The following is a 19,194-nucleotide window of genomic DNA, read 5'->3' as shown; positions in this document are numbered from 1 at the left end:
ACATGATAGTTTACTTTATGAGGGGGGACCACATAGTGTAAAGAGACTGCATTGGGGTTACATGATAGCTTTAGTTTTGATTTTTCCATTTTTCATTTAAGTTTAATTTCATAAATTTAAATTACACAATTTACTTCAATTTTAAATTGCATTAATTTTGAAACCCTAAAAAAAAAAAATCAAAATTCAAATATTCATTTTTTTTAAAGGCGCATGTAAAACACGCGCCTATTTTCAACGGTTGTGAGGGCTACACAATAGAACGTGTAGCCCTCATGTAAGTGTTTGCTGCATCGGTTACACGATAGCAGCCTTACACGTGTAGGCTGCTATCGTGTAACCGTTGCAGATGCTCTAAGCTGCTTATAATGACTGCATAACGAAATTCAATTAATCGATAAAATTTTCGCTCCATCCAAGATTTGAACTATGGTAAAAATTTGCTCCAAACGAAAATTTACATGGGTTCGAATCCTGGAGAGAGCGAAAATTTTATCAATTGATTGAATAATGTTATTCAGACATTACAAGTAATTTATGCAACATTATATACTGACTATGTAGTATTCCCATTTTTCATAAAAAATAACATTTGCATTATAAGCTTATTATTATTATTTCTCTACTTCTTTTAAATATAATCCCTAATCATGTCCTTACATTGTGCCTTTTATTTGGAAATTGAGACGTGAGAAAATATATATAATTTCATATTTTACTAAAATTTAAATTTGGTTGCTAATCAAAATGTAATTTTTTTTAGGGGAAATGTATTTTTTTTTTTTTTGAAAATCAAAATGTAAATTCTTATTTTACAAGCAAACGGTACTAAAATATTATACTCCCTTCGTCCCACTCCAATAGTCCCATTTTTCTTTTCGGGACGTCCCACTCCAATAGTCTCACACACATTTACTCACTTTTACACTCAAAAAGTAAGTTTCTTAATCTTCGTGCCCAAATGAAATTGGACTATTGGACCGGGACGGAGGGAGTACTGCGATTATTGAATGTTGGGGGTTGAGCATTTGCACCCTCATTAAAATAAATAAATAAGAAAAATAAGAAGGGTGGTGCATATTTGCATGTTTTGAGCATTCTCCTAATCATTGAAGTATTGCACCCATGCAATATTTTTATCTCTCATCATTGCAAACTCCATTTACATAATCATGAAAATGCATTCATTATGTTCTTCTTTACTTTCTTGACATCGTGCATATCATCAATTGTTTTTACCACAGTCAACTGTTACATGTAAAAAACGGGGGCAGAAAGTTAATTTTAGAAAAGTAAAAATACTAATAAAAAGTGCTAAAATATAAAATCTCTGCCAAAATAATTGGAGTGTTGGAGCCCCACACCCCCAAATTTTTTTCATAATTTGGGAGAAATAGAGAAAGTCAGTAATAAGAATAGAATAAATATTTAAAAATAAAAATAAAAAATATTAATCAAGTATGCAAAACAAAGGATATTTTTTTTGATAAATTTCATAAATAAATAAAGAAAATTTAAAGACCATGCGACGAAAACTCGAACTCAGAACCTCGCATCTTGGACATTAACCTCCCGCCGCTAAGTCAACACACGCACACAAGTCAAACATCTCTACTCGCTACTTTTTTTACAATTAGATATCAACTTGTTTGTTTTTAGTTTCATGGAAAACGAGAGAAAAATGATAATTTTACCCATTTTTCATCATTTTCATATGTTTACTTTGATTAAAAATAAATAAAAAATCTGGACAGAGTGAAATATTTTATTGGCAACCCCTTTTCATTCTCTTTCTCTTCAATGTTGGATAATATTATCATAAGGTAGGGTGTGAAAATATTTTTCAACATTTTTTCATATTTTCATCCCTAATAAACATATAATTAAAAAAAAGATAATATTTTTTCATCTTTTCTTATCCATTATTTTTCATACAACCAAAATAAACACAACCTTAAATAAAAAAATTAAAATATATGAAAAATCAATAGGAAAAAACAAGAATCATAAGTGTTTGATGCTCTAAACAAGAGGTGGGCCTAAGCTAGAAAACTAGAGAAACTCTTTTGCCGCAAACCAACTCCGCATAAAAACAACACAAATAGCTCCAACACACTGCATTTTCCATAATCCTCCTTGTTCTCTTCTCACAAATTCGCAGCAAATTTTTCTTTTTCTCGCGAAGAATGTCAGAGAATATATCCCAGTGCTTCGCTTCCGTCAAAATCTTGCCCTCCATTTGTCATCTCTCATCGTTTTATTCCCATATAATATGCAGATTTCAATGCTAAAAACCTCACTAAAACCAGTTGCTTCGCACACACTCCTGTCTCTAAGTCGGTTGAGATCAAACCACATTGAGCTTAAAAATTGACTAAAAAAGCATTCTTTTACAAAACCAAGAAAACGGGGTGTTATCTGCTTGTCTGTTTTCGCAGTCTTAGAATATGGTCTATTTATATTCCTCTTTCCATATTTCCACCATTTTTTGCTCCTCCCTCAAATCTCAATCCCTTTTTTGTGTCTTCGTTGGTTTTGTTTGAGGTAGATTCCAAAAGGGTGTCTTGATTTGAGGGTTTATTTGTGTGTGTGTGTGTGTTTGTTTTCATTTGTATTGAGCTATGGAAGATTGCTTTCTTGATCTTGAAGTGGATGTCAATGGCGAAGAGGTTTTTGTGGTGAATAAGGTAAAGATTATTGGCATTTTTCAACTGCCCTTTTTTCTGTTTCTGTTAATGGCAAAACGGCTGCTTCCATTTTTGAGTTTCTTGTCTAAAGTTCTTATCTTTTTGCCTTAATGATTTCTCTTGTTTTATGGGGTTTTTTTTTTTTTGAATTGGTGATTTAGCTTCATTTTCAACATTCTTGTATAAAGTTCTTAGCTTTTTGCCTTAATGATTTCTCTTGTTTTATGTTGGGAAAATTTAATTGCTGGTGTAATTTAGCTTCATTTCAACATTCTTGTACTCGAATGTTCTTCTCCATTATGTTATATTTTTTCCAGAAATAAAGATGTAAACTGTGACATAAACATTCTCTGTTATTTGAGTTCATTATTTTAATGTGTCTGCACCCTCAAAGCATCATTACACAATTATTACAATCACTTTTTATTTTATTTTATTTTCGTCGTACAAAACCATATTAATTGCCTTGCAACTAATTTTTTGCTGGAATGTGGGGTTAGTTGTTGTTTTAACCACTTAATTTAGCTATCACATTCTTCTCATTTCTGTGTAGCATGTTCCTCACCTCATTTATTGTTAGCTAGTTTGCCATATTTAATGCTGATTGATGCCTTTACTTTTTGATTCTTTCACACCTTTCAAGGGGGGTTAGACAACAACTCCCCCATTTCAAATTGCAACTGTTTATTTCCCTTCTTTGTAGGGGATGCCCTCTTCTCCTCATTTATTTGGCAGAATTTATTGCCTTACAATGACATTTCATCTTTCTACATCAAAAACTTTGTCCTAACTTATGATTTAGGTGTGTGTCTTGGTTTGTAGTGCTGATAAACATTGTAAGATTTTGCAGTTTGTTGTTGTAGACTTGTAGTAGCATTACATGTTCCATTTAATGATGTTATGGACCACTTCATTTTACTCCTTTGGTCCCAAATTCCCCTTTTTGTTAAGCAGTTCTTGATCTTTGGATTAGCTTTTGTTACAAATTCTTGATTTTACATTGCCTAAATCCCTTTTTGGTATGATTCTTGTAGAGAGTTATATCTTCTTATTCAGGAAAGATTAGTAAACTGGTTGGAAAATCAGAAGGCGTGGCACGTCGTCTGAAGGTGATCTTCGATGACTTCCCGGGAGGGGCAGCGAGTTTCGAGCTCATCACAAGATTCTGCTACAACAAGGGGGGAGTGATCATAACCCCTCTGAACATTTTCAATCTCAGTTGTGCTGCAAATTTCATGGAAATGGACGATCTACGCGACCTAACGGAGAAATCCTTGCAAGAGATTAGCTACTGGAGCTGGCACGAGCTTCTAGCAGCGTTGAAGCAGTGCCAGGAGCTGCTCCCTCGAGCCGGCTCACTGGCATTGCTCGACAAGTGCTTGGACTCGTTGATTGGAAGGGTTGCATCATCTTGTGAGACGAGTCCATCCCCGTCTGTCTCGTCTTCGGACAGCTCTGGCTTTAGGCTGTCGTGTGACACGAGGAGCACGGAGAGCTTGAAGAGCAGCGCGTTCAGAGCCACATGGTGGTTTGAAGATCTCGTGGGATTAGGGACCGATCTAATCCAAACGCTGGTGAAGTCGATGGTGGCCAAAAATTTGGACAATGGGATAATTAGCAGATTTCTCTTCTACTACCAAAAATCAAGATGTGCTTCTGCCTCAGCTGATGAGAAGATCAAGATCATCGAAACTGTTGTTGACCTGCTCGAGTCGTTGGATGCGAGGTGTGTGTCGTACAAGAGCTTGTTCGGGTTGCTGAGAGTTGGTTTGAACGCGAGCTTGAAGCAGTGCAGCCGGGACAAGCTGGAGAGCATGATCGGCTCACAGTTAGATCAGGCGACCTTGGATGATTTGCTCGTCCCATCTCCGGTTGGGACGAGCTGCCTCTATGATGTGAACCTTGTTCTTAGATTCTTGAAGGCCTTTCTTGGTAAGGGAGTTTGCTGCGTGCCATTGAGCCGGCTGAGGAAAGTCGCGGCCTTGATGGATCTGTTCCTAGCCGAAGTGGCTCCGGACCCTCACTTGAAGCCGTCCAAGTTCTTGGCGTTGATCATATCGCTTCCCGACTCAGCTAGAGACTCGTGCGATGGAGTGTACTACGCGGTGAACTTGTATCTCGAGGTATCCATTCTTACATAACAATCGTGCTCATATAGTCATACTTCCTCCGTCCATGATAATTGAGTGAATTAGTGTATTGAAAGTGGTGAAAAATGTGTTATTATTATTGAGATTGGTGAAAAAGTGAAAAATAACGGTACATGAGATATTATAAGTGATGGGGTATAATCCAAAAATAGAATAGGAATTTTTTTTGAAAAGGCCCCGAAAAAGGAAAAGTACGGAGTTTTATCATAGACGGAGGGAGTACTAGATTTAAAATGCGGTTTCTTTGAGCTTTGATATGAAGTGATTTAGTGAAATTGCTTGAAATAGGTTAGTTTGTATGATGATCATGATGACGAGGGAAATCCGCAGTCGCTATTTGTTCTGATTGATGATTTGATCACGTGCGTCGCAGGTGCACTCGGGCTTGTCCGAGGAGCAGAAGACGAAAGTATGCCGTGGATTAACCTACGAGAAGCTCTCCCCACGAGCGCTCGACCACCTCACGCGCAACGCCAAGTTCCCCCCGAAATCCACGGTCCAAGCCGTCGCCTCTCAGCAAAACAAGCTAAAGGGCTTGCTCCAAGACACGAGCAGTCCTCTCGGGAGCCGGAGAGACGAGGAGGGGTCCAAGCAGGTCGTGCTCTACGCGAAGAAGTTCAACCTCACCGACGAGAATGAGAAGCTCAAGGCACATCTCCAAGGCATGCAATGGAGGGTGCTGGAGTTGGAGAAAGTGTGCAGGAAAATGCAAGTGCAAATGACAAAGGTGATGAAATCAAGAATGGGAAGCCATAGTAGTGCCAAATCTGTGCCTAGGCTTTGTTCATAGAAATGAATCAAGATTTCATTTTTATTTTTGGGTTTTTTTGCATCTAAAATATTATTTGCATAAATCTATGTACATAGCATGAACAATGTAGTTGTCTTTATCTCTGTGTTTATTCACAGAGAATGAAGGTTGGCTGTATATTGGCAGTGTAAGAAAAAGAGGGTGTGTTTTGTGTTGCAGATATCTGTTTATTCTCTGCAATTTGTTGGAGGGTTCATTCCCCCAATTTAGGTTAAGTCCTTATTCTTGCAGAGAATGCACAAATGTCATGTCCCTTTCTGTATTATTCTATTGTTTATACATATCTATCGTGTCGTGTTACGTTTTTGTTCAAGTACGTTTTTTTTTAAGTGATCAATAATGATTCTTTATTTCCTCTACGTTCAGTATGCTTTGTGAATTGAATTCCATACCGCTATCGTGTGATATGTATCGAACTCGGGATGTGCATTTTTTTTCACCAAATATGATATTGGTAAAAACAAATCATCAATGCTTGTTTTTTATTACAATTTTCTTTTTTGGTTACTCATGATTTTTAAACTCTATATTTTTTGGGTAAATATCAATTATTGTTCCAATGTTTGCATGAATTAACAAAAATGTCTCAACGTAAGCATAACTGTAAAAAAAGCATGTAACATTTCAAAAAAACTACGTTTGTGACTTCAAAATTATTTTTGACGCCCAAAAGATGATGTGTCTCGCCAGAGCGTGTATGTGGCATATTTGATGTGGTCTAAAAATTTAATGTGAATTCTTATAAAAAAAAAAATCAGAAACTCAAGTCCTTAAGCACGACGTTGTTTTCCATATCAAATACTTATATAAAAAATCAAAATTAAATTTGTAACACCCCGCTTTTTCCTAGCTAAATTTAGAGTAATTTTGAACTTAGAAGTCAGGATGATTCACACCGGATATAAAGAAAATGAATTTATTTTAATTCCAACAAAAATGATTTACAAAAACATTTGTAAATTTAGTTATTAAATTTATATGCATTGCATATTTATTTATATTAAGCATTTAGCATCTACACGAGCTATTTATTTAAGCAAACACTGAACGATTATTACAGTTTTCATAGTACAACCCGGAAGACTTTTTATTTTATTCAATCACCTACCTCTCCACCACACTAATCTTTTTCCCTACCACCACTAATATTTTCTTTTCCCTACCACTAATCTTTTTCCCTACCACCACTAATATTTTCTTTTCCCTACCACTAATATTTTTTCCCTACCACCACTAATTTGTTTTCATACCACTACACTTTGTAAAAAAAAAAATAGCTTTTAGTCATGCCCTTATATCCTTACTTCTCTCTGCACAACCAAAGTTGGAATTCATAGAAGCCTTTAAGCTCCAAGAGTAGTATCAAAGTAAGGGAGAGCGTGGGAAACCTATGGCGTAAAGTTAGAGTGAAGATTGTGCTTCGAGGGTGAGTTTTCTTTGGTTTTTCTCAATAGAAAATGCTTTAAGACCATGGATTTTTACACATATGTGTGCTATATTATGTGAGGATATGTTTTATGATTTTGGATGATTATTTTGGTAGAGTTTATTGGGTGAAAAACCGTGCATGAGGTAAGGCAGCGAATCTGCCATAAGCACACTGCTCCGGCAGTGTATTGCAAGGCGATGCCAGCCATCCAAACGGTTCCCAAAAATTCCCAAATTAATTGTGTATCGTGATTAATATGTTTTCTATACTATGGTAAAATTTAAGAATATTTAGAGCTCTCATGTTTTATTTATGAAATTTTAAACATCACTGCCCATCTGGAATATATTTTTGGTAAACCATCTTTGGGAGGCCATAAGTCAAGTTTAAATCGGTGAACATCTTTGAAACTTGAGTATGTCACTCTAGACTCCCGTATCTTTCTTTTGGAATCGGCCTCACCATTTTTGAGTAAGGAAAACAACCGGTATAAATTTTTGAAATCTAGTTCTTATTCCTTGAGCCATCCAGTAGGTTTAACAAACCTACGACTTTGAGGTCTCAAAGGCCGACTTAAATCTTTGATTCTCAAGCCTATCTTTCTACTGAATATTCACTGACATGTTGGGAACTTACTTGTTCAGTTTTAGAATTTTTGGTGAAGCCTAAAGTGGTTTTTCCGATTTATGTTTTGAATCTGCCAAACTTGAACTCTTTTTGTGCACTGAACTTTAGACAGTCATATCTTCTAAACCATGAATTGTCTTGGAGTAAATCCAACTGGAGAGTGTTATGATCTCTCCCTAGTTTCCGAATTGACCCTTGGGGTTCCCAGTGGAGTTTTGTAAAGGGAGATATGAATTTTTAAAGAAAGCCCACTGACTTGGTTGTAATCTGGAAATCTGAAATTTTTATATTTTTGTTTGTTAAATACCCATCTTTGAGAGGGCATATCTTGCTCGTTTGAACTGTTTTTCATTCGATTCAAATTGGAGAATGATCCTTGAAATGTCTAGTTTCCAGAATGTCTTTTGGAGCCTTATTTGGAAATCCGAGGCAGATTTGGTGTCTGTTGCAAAACAACCCCTTAAGTGCTCAAGTTGTTGAATTATTTTCTATGTATCAAAGTTTATTTTAAAGGATGTTTCATGAAAGATTTAGTATATGTGCGTAACGAGTTTGGGGCTTTGATTTTTTTTTTATCTCATTTGGGATTTTATTTTTAATTCAAAGTGGACTGCCTTATTAAATAAATTGGGCTGCATTTTTACTAAAAAAATGACTTGGTTTAAATTTACTAATTAGACTCTGATAAAGTTTAATTATTTATTTCTTTAAAGAATGATTTCATATTAATATTAATTATTATTATTATGTGCATATTTTAAGTAATTACTTATTATATGCTAAGCATGACATGAAATTGCATTATATTTTGCAATAAAAGTATTTATGATTTAATTGGTTTTAATTATAATTCCAATTATTAAAGAAAATCGAGTAAGGATATTGTTGGTGTCCTTAACTCAAGAAGTTTAGTTTTCAATCTTTATTATTAAATTTTGAAACCCGGCGTGATGAATCATAGAATGTTAAGCATTTTTCCCCAAGATATTAAGTTAGCTTCACGAGACCTATTAAGAATAGAATTTCTTGTAGGCTTTGTGATGACCAGGAGGATTAGCGCTACTTTTCCCAAGACAGGTTTTTATGTGTATGATCTTCAGGCTTTGCCTAACCAGGTGGGCTTACTTTCCAAATGTACAAAGTATGATTGAGTTATTAAGCTCTAAATGTTTCAATGAAATGCAAATTGTTTATTTAATGTAATGAAAACTGTTTATCCAATAAAATATTTTGTGCACTCTGCTCTGTTTAAGGTTCGCATAAGTTAATCGATCGAGGTTCTCTTATGACCTAACACGTTGTTTGAGAATTGTGTACACCTATTAGCTGACTCGGTGGGTTGATCTCCATTCGGGCACTAATCATGTATGAGGCGTTATAAGGGTGCTCGACGGGATGTGTTCCGGAGCATTGGGTCCCAAATGGGAACTTGACTGGGTTACGCCCTCAGTTCAAGTAAAGCGGGAGATATGGATCCGTCGGTGGCTAAAAGGTCCGGGATCACAGCGAGTAACGGAAAGGGAGTGTGACATGTGCGCACAAATGAAAGAAAATGTTTTAACATGCTTAGAAGTACTTCTTTCAATTTAAAACCTTCTAAGTCATGTCAAGTATGATTGGATAAACTGCTCTTTATTAAAATATGAAATGTTTCAGAAAAATGCATGCCCACTAAGTACATTAGTACTTAGCCCAAAAATACTTTCAAATGTTTTCAGGTTGGCTGGCCGGTGCTGACGGGACGGAGCTGAGGCTAGAGTTAAATTCCTATGTTAGACTTCCGCTGTAGCAATTACTCATTTCAGTATTTTGTTTTCCCAACTTAAGATCTTCATGTTAAATTTCAAATGATATACCTGACCGAGCTTAGACTCTTCACTACTTAATTTATGCCAATGAATGTCGGTTGTCAGAAGCATGAAACAAAACTTGTGATCCAAAGGGGCATAGCCCGACTTTCTATCCTATTTCGGGTTTTTACAAGGTTGTTCCTTGTTTATTTCTATGAATTAGTTGCACCTCGATTATATTTATTCATTCAAGAATTGGGGTGTGACAGAATGGTATCAGAGCATGAGTTTTCTTTCATGACTCTGATAACCATAAGCTTTTGATGTTGAGTCTAGAATAGTATCTCTAGACTTCTAAGAATGTCAGTAGCCCTCAGCTCACCGTCACACTGCCGCAACCAAGGTACGATAATAGTTTCAAAAATATACATATATGTATTTCAGATGTTATGAAAGTTTTCAAGAAAATGTGCGCCTTATGTTTACGATGCTATGTGAATGCTTTTTGTCGTGTTTGGGACTACCCGAACCCATAACGACTCAATGAATGTATTTCGTGTTTGGGACAACCCGAGCCCTTAACGAATCAATGTATGTATGTATGTATGGTCGGGTTAGATTCCTTGAATCTTTCCGGCATAAGCAAAGTTTTTCATGAAAGGGACATTTAATGTCCATATGACTCAAAATTTCAAAGAAAGCAAATATATGTATGTATGTATGTATGAATGATGAGAAAGCTTTATGTTATCATTTTAGGTTCACTGCCTATATGATTAGAATGATGAGTTCTTTTACAAATCGTTTGAGAACCACCCAATAATGTCTTACGAATGTTAGTCGTGATAGCACCGCTAGAACGACATAGAATGGACCTATATGATACCAAAGATTTATGATTGAAGTACTTAGAAGTAAGTGCTTTAAGTTAGAAGTTGACTTAGAGCTTTATAAGAGATAAGAAGTTGACATGATTGGGGGCGAAGCTCCCATTTGACTGAGTGATTCGTTGTGCTGGGTCTGGCCAGCCCACATGACTAAGATCTCGGTGATTGTCAATTAAGATTTTTGATCTCGAGGTAGAGCGTCATCCCAATGTATAGACTCTCACTATGTAGTTGTCACAATAAGATTTTGCTTCCATCACGATAAGCATAATATGATTAGAATGAGTTCGTTTGTCACCAGTTCTCGAGACTATAGACATGGTGTTCTCACAATTAGAAAGATGCGATAACAATCAAGCTATGTAGCCGCACTGATAGTGAAGTCTAGTATCCCAAACTAGATTACCAAGATATGCAATTTCGAGGACGAAATTTTTATAAGGAGGGAGGGATGTAACACCCCGCTTTTTCCTAGCTAAATTTAGAGTAATTTTGAACTTAGAAGTCAGGATGATTCACACCGGATATAAAGAAAATGAATTTATTTTAATTCCAACAAAAATGATTTACAAAAACATTTGTAAATTTAGTTATTAAATTTATATGCATTGCATATTTATTTATATTAAGCATTTAGCATCTACACGAGCTATTTATTTAAGCAAACACTGAACGATTATTACAGTTTTCATAGTACAACCCGGAAGACTTTTTATTTTATTCAATCACCTACCTCTCCACCACACTAATCTTTTTCCCTACCACCACTAATATTTTCTTTTCCCTACCACTAATCTTTTTCCCTACCACCACTAATATTTTCTTTTCCCTACCACTAATATTTTTCCCTACCACCACTAATTTGTTTTCATACCACTACACTTTGTAAAAAAAAAAAATAGCTTTTAGTCATGCCCTTATATCCTTACTTCTCTCTGCACAACCAAAGTTGGAATTCATAGAAGCCTTTAAGCTCCAAGAGTAGTATCAAAGTAAGGGAGAGCGTGGGAAACCTATGGCGTAAAGTTAGAGTGAAGATTGTGCTTCGAGGGTGAGTTTTCTTTGGTTTTTCTCAATAGAAAATGCTTTAAGACCATGGATTTTTACACATATGTGTGCTATATTATGTGAGGATATGTTTTATGATTTTGGATGATTATTTTGGTAGAGTTTATTGGGTGAAAAACCGTGCATGAGGTAAGGCAGCGAATCTGCCATAAGCACACTGCTCCGGCAGTGTATTGCAAGGCGATGCCAGCCATCCAAACGGTTCCCAAAAATTCCCAAATTAATTGTGTATCGTGATTAATATGTTTTCTATACTATGGTAAAATTTAAGAATATTTAGAGCTCTCATGTTTTATTTATGAAATTTTAAACATCACTGCCCATCTGGAATATATTTTTGGTAAACCATCTTTGGGAGGCCATAAGTCAAGTTTAAATCGGTGAACATCTTTGAAACTTGAGTATGTCACTCTAGACTCCCGTATCTTTCTTTTGGAATCGGCCTCACCATTTTTGAGTAAGGAAAACAACCGGTATAAATTTTTGAAATCTAGTTCTTATTCCTTGAGCCATCCAGTAGGTTTAACAAACCTACGACTTTGAGGTCTCAAAGGCCGACTTAAATCTTTGATTCTCAAGCCTATCTTTCTACTGAATATTCACTGACATGTTGGGAACTTACTTGTTCAGTTTTAGAATTTTTGGTGAAGCCTAAAGTGGTTTTTCCGATTTATGTTTTGAATCTGCCAAACTTGAACTCTTTTTGTGCACTGAACTTTAGACAGTCATATCTTCTAAACCATGAATTGTCTTGGAGTAAATCCAACTGGAGAGTGTTATGATCTCTCCCTAGTTTCCGAATTGACCCTTGGGGTTCCCAGTGGAGTTTTGTAAAGGGAGATATGAATTTTTAAAGAAAGCCCACTGACTTGGTTGTAATCTGGAAATCTGAAATTTTTATATTTTTGTTTGTTAAATACCCATCTTTGAGAGGGCATATCTTGCTCGTTTGAACTGTTTTTCATTCGATTCAAATTGGAGAATGATCCTTGAAATGTCTAGTTTCCAGAATGTCTTTTGGAGCCTTATTTGGAAATCCGAGGCAGATTTGGTGTCTGTTGCAAAACAACCCCTTAAGTGCTCAAGTTGTTGAATTATTTTCTATGTATCAAAGTTTATTTTAAAGGATGTTTCATGAAAGATTTAGTATATGTGCGTAACGAGTTTGGGGCTTTGATTTTTTTTTATCTCATTTGGGATTTTATTTTTAATTCAAAGTGGACTGCCTTATTAAATAAATTGGGCTGCATTTTTACTAAAAAAATGACTTGGTTTAAATTTACTAATTAGACTCTGATAAAGTTTAATTATTTATTTCTTTAAAGAATGATTTCATATTAATATTAATTATTATTATTATGTGCATATTTTAAGTAATTACTTATTATATGCTAAGCATGACATGAAATTGCATTATATTTTGCAATAAAAGTATTTATGATTTAATTGGTTTTAATTATAATTCCAATTATTAAAGAAAATCGAGTAAGGATATTGTTGGTGTCCTTAACTCAAGAAGTTTAGTTTTCAATCTTTATTATTAAATTTTGAAACCCGGCGTGATGAATCATAGAATGTTAAGCATTTTTCCCCAAGATATTAAGTTAGCTTCACGAGACCTATTAAGAATAGAATTTCTTGTAGGCTTTGTGATGACCAGGAGGATTAGCGCTACTTTTCCCAAGACAGGTTTTTATGTGTATGATCTTCAGGCTTTGCCTAACCAGGTGGGCTTACTTTCCAAATGTACAAAGTATGATTGAGTTATTAAGCTCTAAATGTTTCAATGAAATGCAAATTGTTTATTTAATGTAATGAAAACTGTTTATCCAATAAAATATTTTGTGCACTCTGCTCTGTTTAAGGTTCGCATAAGTTAATCGATCGAGGTTCTCTTATGACCTAACACGTTGTTTGAGAATTGTGTACACCTATTAGCTGACTCGGTGGGTTGATCTCCATTCGGGCACTAATCATGTATGAGGCGTTATAAGGGTGCTCGACGGGATGTGTTCCGGAGCATTGGGTCCCAAATGGGAACTTGACTGGGTTACGCCCTCAGTTCAAGTAAAGCGGGAGATATGGATCCGTCGGTGGCTAAAAGGTCCGGGATCACAGCGAGTAACGGAAAGGGAGTGTGACATGTGCGCACAAATGAAAGAAAATGTTTTAACATGCTTAGAAGTACTTCTTTCAATTTAAAACCTTCTAAGTCATGTCAAGTATGATTGGATAAACTGCTCTTTATTAAAATATGAAATGTTTCAGAAAAATGCATGCCCACTAAGTACATTAGTACTTAGCCCAAAAATACTTTCAAATGTTTTCAGGTTGGCTGGCCGGTGCTGACGGGACGGAGCTGAGGCTAGAGTTAAATTCCTATGTTAGACTTCCGCTGTAGCAATTACTCATTTCAGTATTTTGTTTTCCCAACTTAAGATCTTCATGTTAAATTTCAAATGATATACCTGACCGAGCTTAGACTCTTCACTACTTAATTTATGCCAATGAATGTCGGTTGTCAGAAGCATGAAACAAAACTTGTGATCCAAAGGGGCATAGCCCGACTTTCTATCCTATTTCGGGTTTTTACAAGGTTGTTCCTTGTTTATTTCTATGAATTAGTTGCACCTCGATTATATTTATTCATTCAAGAATTGGGGTGTGACAGAATGGTATCAGAGCATGAGTTTTCTTTCATGACTCTGATAACCATAAGCTTTTGATGTTGAGTCTAGAATAGTATCTCTAGACTTCTAAGAATGTCAGTAGCCCTCAGCTCACCGTCACACTGCCGCAACCAAGGTACGATAATAGTTTCAAAAATATACATATATGTATTTCAGATGTTATGAAAGTTTTCAAGAAAATGTGCGCCTTATGTTTACGATGCTATGTGAATGCTTTTTGTCGTGTTTGGGACTACCCGAACCCATAACGACTCAATGAATGTATTTCGTGTTTGGGACAACCCGAGCCCTTAACGAATCAATGTATGTATGTATGTATGGTCGGGTTAGATTCCTTGAATCTTTCCGGCATAAGCAAAGTTTTTCATGAAAGGGACATTTAATGTCCATATGACTCAAAATTTCAAAGAAAGCAAATATATGTATGTATGTATGTATGAATGATGAGAAAGCTTTATGTTATCATTTTAGGTTCACTGCCTATATGATTAGAATGATGAGTTCTTTTACAAATCGTTTGAGAACCACCCAATAATGTCTTACGAATGTTAGTCGTGATAGCACCGCTAGAACGACATAGAATGGACCTATATGATACCAAAGATTTATGATTGAAGTACTTAGAAGTAAGTGCTTTAAGTTAGAAGTTGACTTAGAGCTTTATAAGAGATAAGAAGTTGACATGATTGGGGGCGAAGCTCCCATTTGACTGAGTGATTCGTTGTGCTGGGTCTGGCCAGCCCACATGACTAAGATCTCGGTGATTGTCAATTAAGATTTTTGATCTCGAGGTAGAGCGTCATCCCAATGTATAGACTCTCACTATGTAGTTGTCACAATAAGATTTTGCTTCCATCACGATAAGCATAATATGATTAGAATGAGTTCGTTTGTCACCAGTTCTCGAGACTATAGACATGGTGTTCTCACAATTAGAAAGATGCGATAACAATCAAGCTATGTAGCCGCACTGATAGTGAAGTCTAGTATCCCAAACTAGATTACCAAGATATGCAATTTCGAGGACGAAATTTTTATAAGGAGGGAGGGATGTAACACCCCGCTTTTTCCTAGCTAAATTTAGAGTAATTTTGAACTTAGAAGTCAGGATGATTCACACCGGATATAAAGAAAATGAATTTATTTTAATTCCAACAAAAATGATTTACAAAAACATTTGTAAATTTAGTTATTAAATTTATATGCATTGCATATTTATTTATATTAAGCATTTAGCATCTACACGAGCTATTTATTTAAGCAAACACTGAACGATTATTACAGTTTTCATAGTACAACCCGGAAGACTTTTTATTTTATTCAATCACCTACCTCTCCACCACACTAATCTTTTTCCCTACCACCACTAATATTTTCTTTTCCCTACCACTAATCTTTTTCCCTACCACCACTAATATTTTCTTTTCCCTACCACTAATATTTTTCCCTACCACCACTAATTTGTTTTCATACCACTACACTTTGTAAAAAAAAAAATAGCTTTTAGTCATGCCCTTATATCCTTACTTCTCTCTGCACAACCAAAGTTGGAATTCATAGAAGCCTTTAAGCTCCAAGAGTAGTATCAAAGTAAGGGAGAGCGTGGGAAACCTATGGCGTAAAGTTAGAGTGAAGATTGTGCTTCGAGGGTGAGTTTTCTTTGGTTTTTCTCAATAGAAAATGCTTTAAGACCATGGATTTTTACACATATGTGTGCTATATTATGTGAGGATATGTTTTATGATTTTGGATGATTATTTTGGTAGAGTTTATTGGGTGAAAAACCGTGCATGAGGTAAGGCAGCGAATCTGCCATAAGCACACTGCTCCGGCAGTGTATTGCAAGGCGATGCCAGCCATCCAAACGGTTCCCAAAAATTCCCAAATTAATTGTGTATCGTGATTAATATGTTTTCTATACTATGGTAAAATTTAAGAATATTTAGAGCTCTCATGTTTTATTTATGAAATTTTAAACATCACTGCCCATCTGGAATATATTTTTGGTAAACCATCTTTGGGAGGCCATAAGTCAAGTTTAAATCGGTGAACATCTTTGAAACTTGAGTATGTCACTCTAGACTCCCGTATCTTTCTTTTGGAATCGGCCTCACCATTTTTGAGTAAGGAAAACAACCGGTATAAATTTTTGAAATCTAGTTCTTATTCCTTGAGCCATCCAGTAGGTTTAACAAACCTACGACTTTGAGGTCTCAAAGGCCGACTTAAATCTTTGATTCTCAAGCCTATCTTTCTACTGAATATTCACTGACATGTTGGGAACTTACTTGTTCAGTTTTAGAATTTTTGGTGAAGCCTAAAGTGGTTTTTCCGATTTATGTTTTGAATCTGCCAAACTTGAACTCTTTTTGTGCACTGAACTTTAGACAGTCATATCTTCTAAACCATGAATTGTCTTGGAGTAAATCCAACTGGAGAGTGTTATGATCTCTCCCTAGTTTCCGAATTGACCCTTGGGGTTCCCAGTGGAGTTTTGTAAAGGGAGATATGAATTTTTAAAGAAAGCCCACTGACTTGGTTGTAATCTGGAAATCTGAAATTTTTATATTTTTGTTTGTTAAATACCCATCTTTGAGAGGGCATATCTTGCTCGTTTGAACTGTTTTTCATTCGATTCAAATTGGAGAATGATCCTTGAAATGTCTAGTTTCCAGAATGTCTTTTGGAGCCTTATTTGGAAATCCGAGGCAGATTTGGTGTCTGTTGCAAAACAACCCCTTAAGTGCTCAAGTTGTTGAATTATTTTCTATGTATCAAAGTTTATTTTAAAGGATGTTTCATGAAAGATTTAGTATATGTGCGTAACGAGTTTGGGGCTTTGATTTTTTTTTTATCTCATTTGGGATTTTATTTTTAATTCAAAGTGGACTGCCTTATTAAATAAATTGGGCTGCATTTTTACTAAAAAAATGACTTGGTTTAAATTTACTAATTAGACTCTGATAAAGTTTAATTATTTATTTCTTTAAAGAATGATTTCATATTAATATTAATTATTATTATTATGTGCATATTTTAAGTAATTACTTATTATATGCTAAGCATGACATGAAATTGCATTATATTTTGCAATAAAAGTATTTATGATTTAATTGGTTTTAATTATAATTCCAATTATTAAAGAAAATCGAGTAAGGATATTGTTGGTGTCCTTAACTCAAGAAGTTTAGTTTTCAATCTTTATTATTAAATTTTGAAACCCGGCGTGATGAATCATAGAATGTTAAGCATTTTTCCCCAAGATATTAAGTTAGCTTCACGAGACCTATTAAGAATAGAATTTCTTGTAGGCTTTGTGATGACCAGGAGGATTAGCGCTACTTTTCCCAAGACAGGTTTTTATGTGTATGATCTTCAGGCTTTGCCTAACCAGGTGGGCTTACTTTCCAAATGTACAAAGTATGATTGAGTTATTAAGCTCTAAATGTTTCAATGAAATGCAAATTGTTTATTTAATGTAATGAAAACTGTTTATCCAATAAAATATTTTGTGCACTCTGCTCTGTTTAAGGTTCGCATAAGTTAATCGATCGAGGTTCTCTTATGACCTAACACGTTGTTTGAGAATTGTGTACACCTATTAGCTGACTCGGTGGGTTGATCTCCATTCGGGCACTAATCATGTATGAGGCGTTATAAGGGTGCTCGACGGGATGTGTTCCGGAGCATTGGGTCCCAAATGGGAACTTGACTGGGTTACGCCCTCAGTTCAAGTAAAGCGGGAGATATGGATCCGTCGGTGGCTAAAAGGTCCGGGATCACAGCGAGTAACGGAAAGGGAGTGTGACATGTGCGCACAAATGAAAGAAAATGTTTTAACATGCTTAGAAGTACTTCTTTCAATTTAAAACCTTCTAAGTCATGTCAAGTATGATTGGATAAACTGCTCTTTATTAAAATATGAAATGTTTCAGAAAAATGCATGCCCACTAAGTACATTAGTACTTAGCCCAAAAATACTTTCAAATGTTTTCAGGTTGGCTGGCCGGTGCTGACGGGACGGAGCTGAGGCTAGAGTTAAATTCCTATGTTAGACTTCCGCTGTAGCAATTACTCATTTCAGTCTTTTGTTTTCCCAACTTAAGATCTTCATGTTAAATTTCAAATGATATACCTGACCGAGCTTAGACTCTTCACTACTTAATTTATGCCAATGAATGTCGGTTGTCAGAAGCATGAAACAAAACTTGTGATCCAAAGGGGCATAGCCCGACTTTCTATCCTATTTCGGGTTTTTACAAGGTTGTTCCTTGTTTATTTCTATGAATTAGTTGCACCTCGATTATATTTATTCATTCAAGAATTGGGGTGTGACAAAATTTATAAATCCACCTCATACCACATGTGTGCTCTGACGATACACGTCAATACGTCATCTTTCAAACGGCGAAAATAATTTTTGGGACACGTTGATTTTCTGAAACTTTGAGGACTTTTTTGCAATTATGCTCACATTGGAACATTTTTGTCAATGCGCGCAAATGTCAGGACAATAACTGATATTTACCCAACACTCTAAAAACTCAGCAATCCGAAAATTAGAATAATAAAGATTATTTGTTGTAGGAGAAGCTTGTGGATGTTATAATTTAATCATGTAAATAATTTGGAGGCGCCAATTTGTACGAATCAAAATTTAGAGCCTTAGTTGAAATTATTCAAAAAGCCGTGCCTAAATTGTTGATTAATTAAAAGGCTATGTATGCATTATTCGATAATCAACCTATTTATTAATAGGGTGAATTCAAAATTAATCCAAGCTTGGGACAACTCTGGTTTGAAAACCAGGCTTTACTAACAAAGTAGGGCATATCTTTACATGTAGAAACAAAATTCGAAAAAAGGGGAAATAAAACTATAATAATGAATTATTTTTGTCAGTTGAGATAGTAAAAGGATATAGTAGTACTTCAGCTTTTCACGTGCTGTCACATTTTGAGATTGCATAGTGAAATTAGCAACCTACTTTTTAATTAAAGGTGTGTGAATTATCAAAGTATTTGAAATATAGTATATATATATATGGTCCAAGAC

At 35.4% G+C, this 19,194-nt stretch overlaps 1 protein-coding gene and 1 long non-coding RNA gene across 6 annotated transcripts; both read left to right on the top strand.

Annotated features, from left to right (window-relative positions):
* The first annotated feature begins 2,040 nt into the window (after window positions 1-2,040).
* On the top strand, window positions 2,041-5,961 carry LOC131009218 (BTB/POZ domain-containing protein At3g22104-like). The gene is made up of 3 exons (XM_057936474.1): window positions 2,041-2,687; window positions 3,722-4,810; window positions 5,211-5,961. The coding sequence occupies exons 1-3, from the start codon at window positions 2,622-2,624 to the stop codon at window positions 5,625-5,627; spliced, it is 1,572 nt and encodes a 523-aa protein (XP_057792457.1). The 5' UTR covers window positions 2,041-2,621; the 3' UTR covers window positions 5,628-5,961.
* A 908-nt stretch (window positions 5,962-6,869) lies between these two features.
* On the top strand, window positions 6,870-18,417 carry LOC131009341 (uncharacterized). 5 transcript variants are annotated; one of them, XR_009096430.1, is made up of 5 exons: window positions 6,870-7,074; window positions 8,737-8,819; window positions 9,423-11,432; window positions 13,094-15,788; window positions 17,451-18,417. It is a non-coding gene; the product is annotated as an uncharacterized LOC131009341 (long non-coding RNA). The 5 variants fall into 5 exon arrangements; XR_009096432.1 differs by having other exon boundaries at window positions 8,737-11,432; window positions 13,094-13,176; window positions 13,780-15,788; XR_009096429.1 differs by having other exon boundaries at window positions 6,871-7,074; window positions 8,737-11,432; window positions 17,451-17,533; window positions 18,137-18,417.
* Window positions 18,418-19,194: the final 777 nt, after the last annotated feature.

Source organism: Salvia miltiorrhiza, chromosome 2, assembly GCF_028751815.1.
Source record: "Salvia miltiorrhiza cultivar Shanhuang (shh) chromosome 2, IMPLAD_Smil_shh, whole genome shotgun sequence".
Lineage (NCBI taxonomy): Eukaryota > Viridiplantae > Streptophyta > Magnoliopsida > Lamiales > Lamiaceae > Salvia > Salvia miltiorrhiza.
This window is presented reverse-complemented; position numbering and strand designations above follow the sequence as displayed.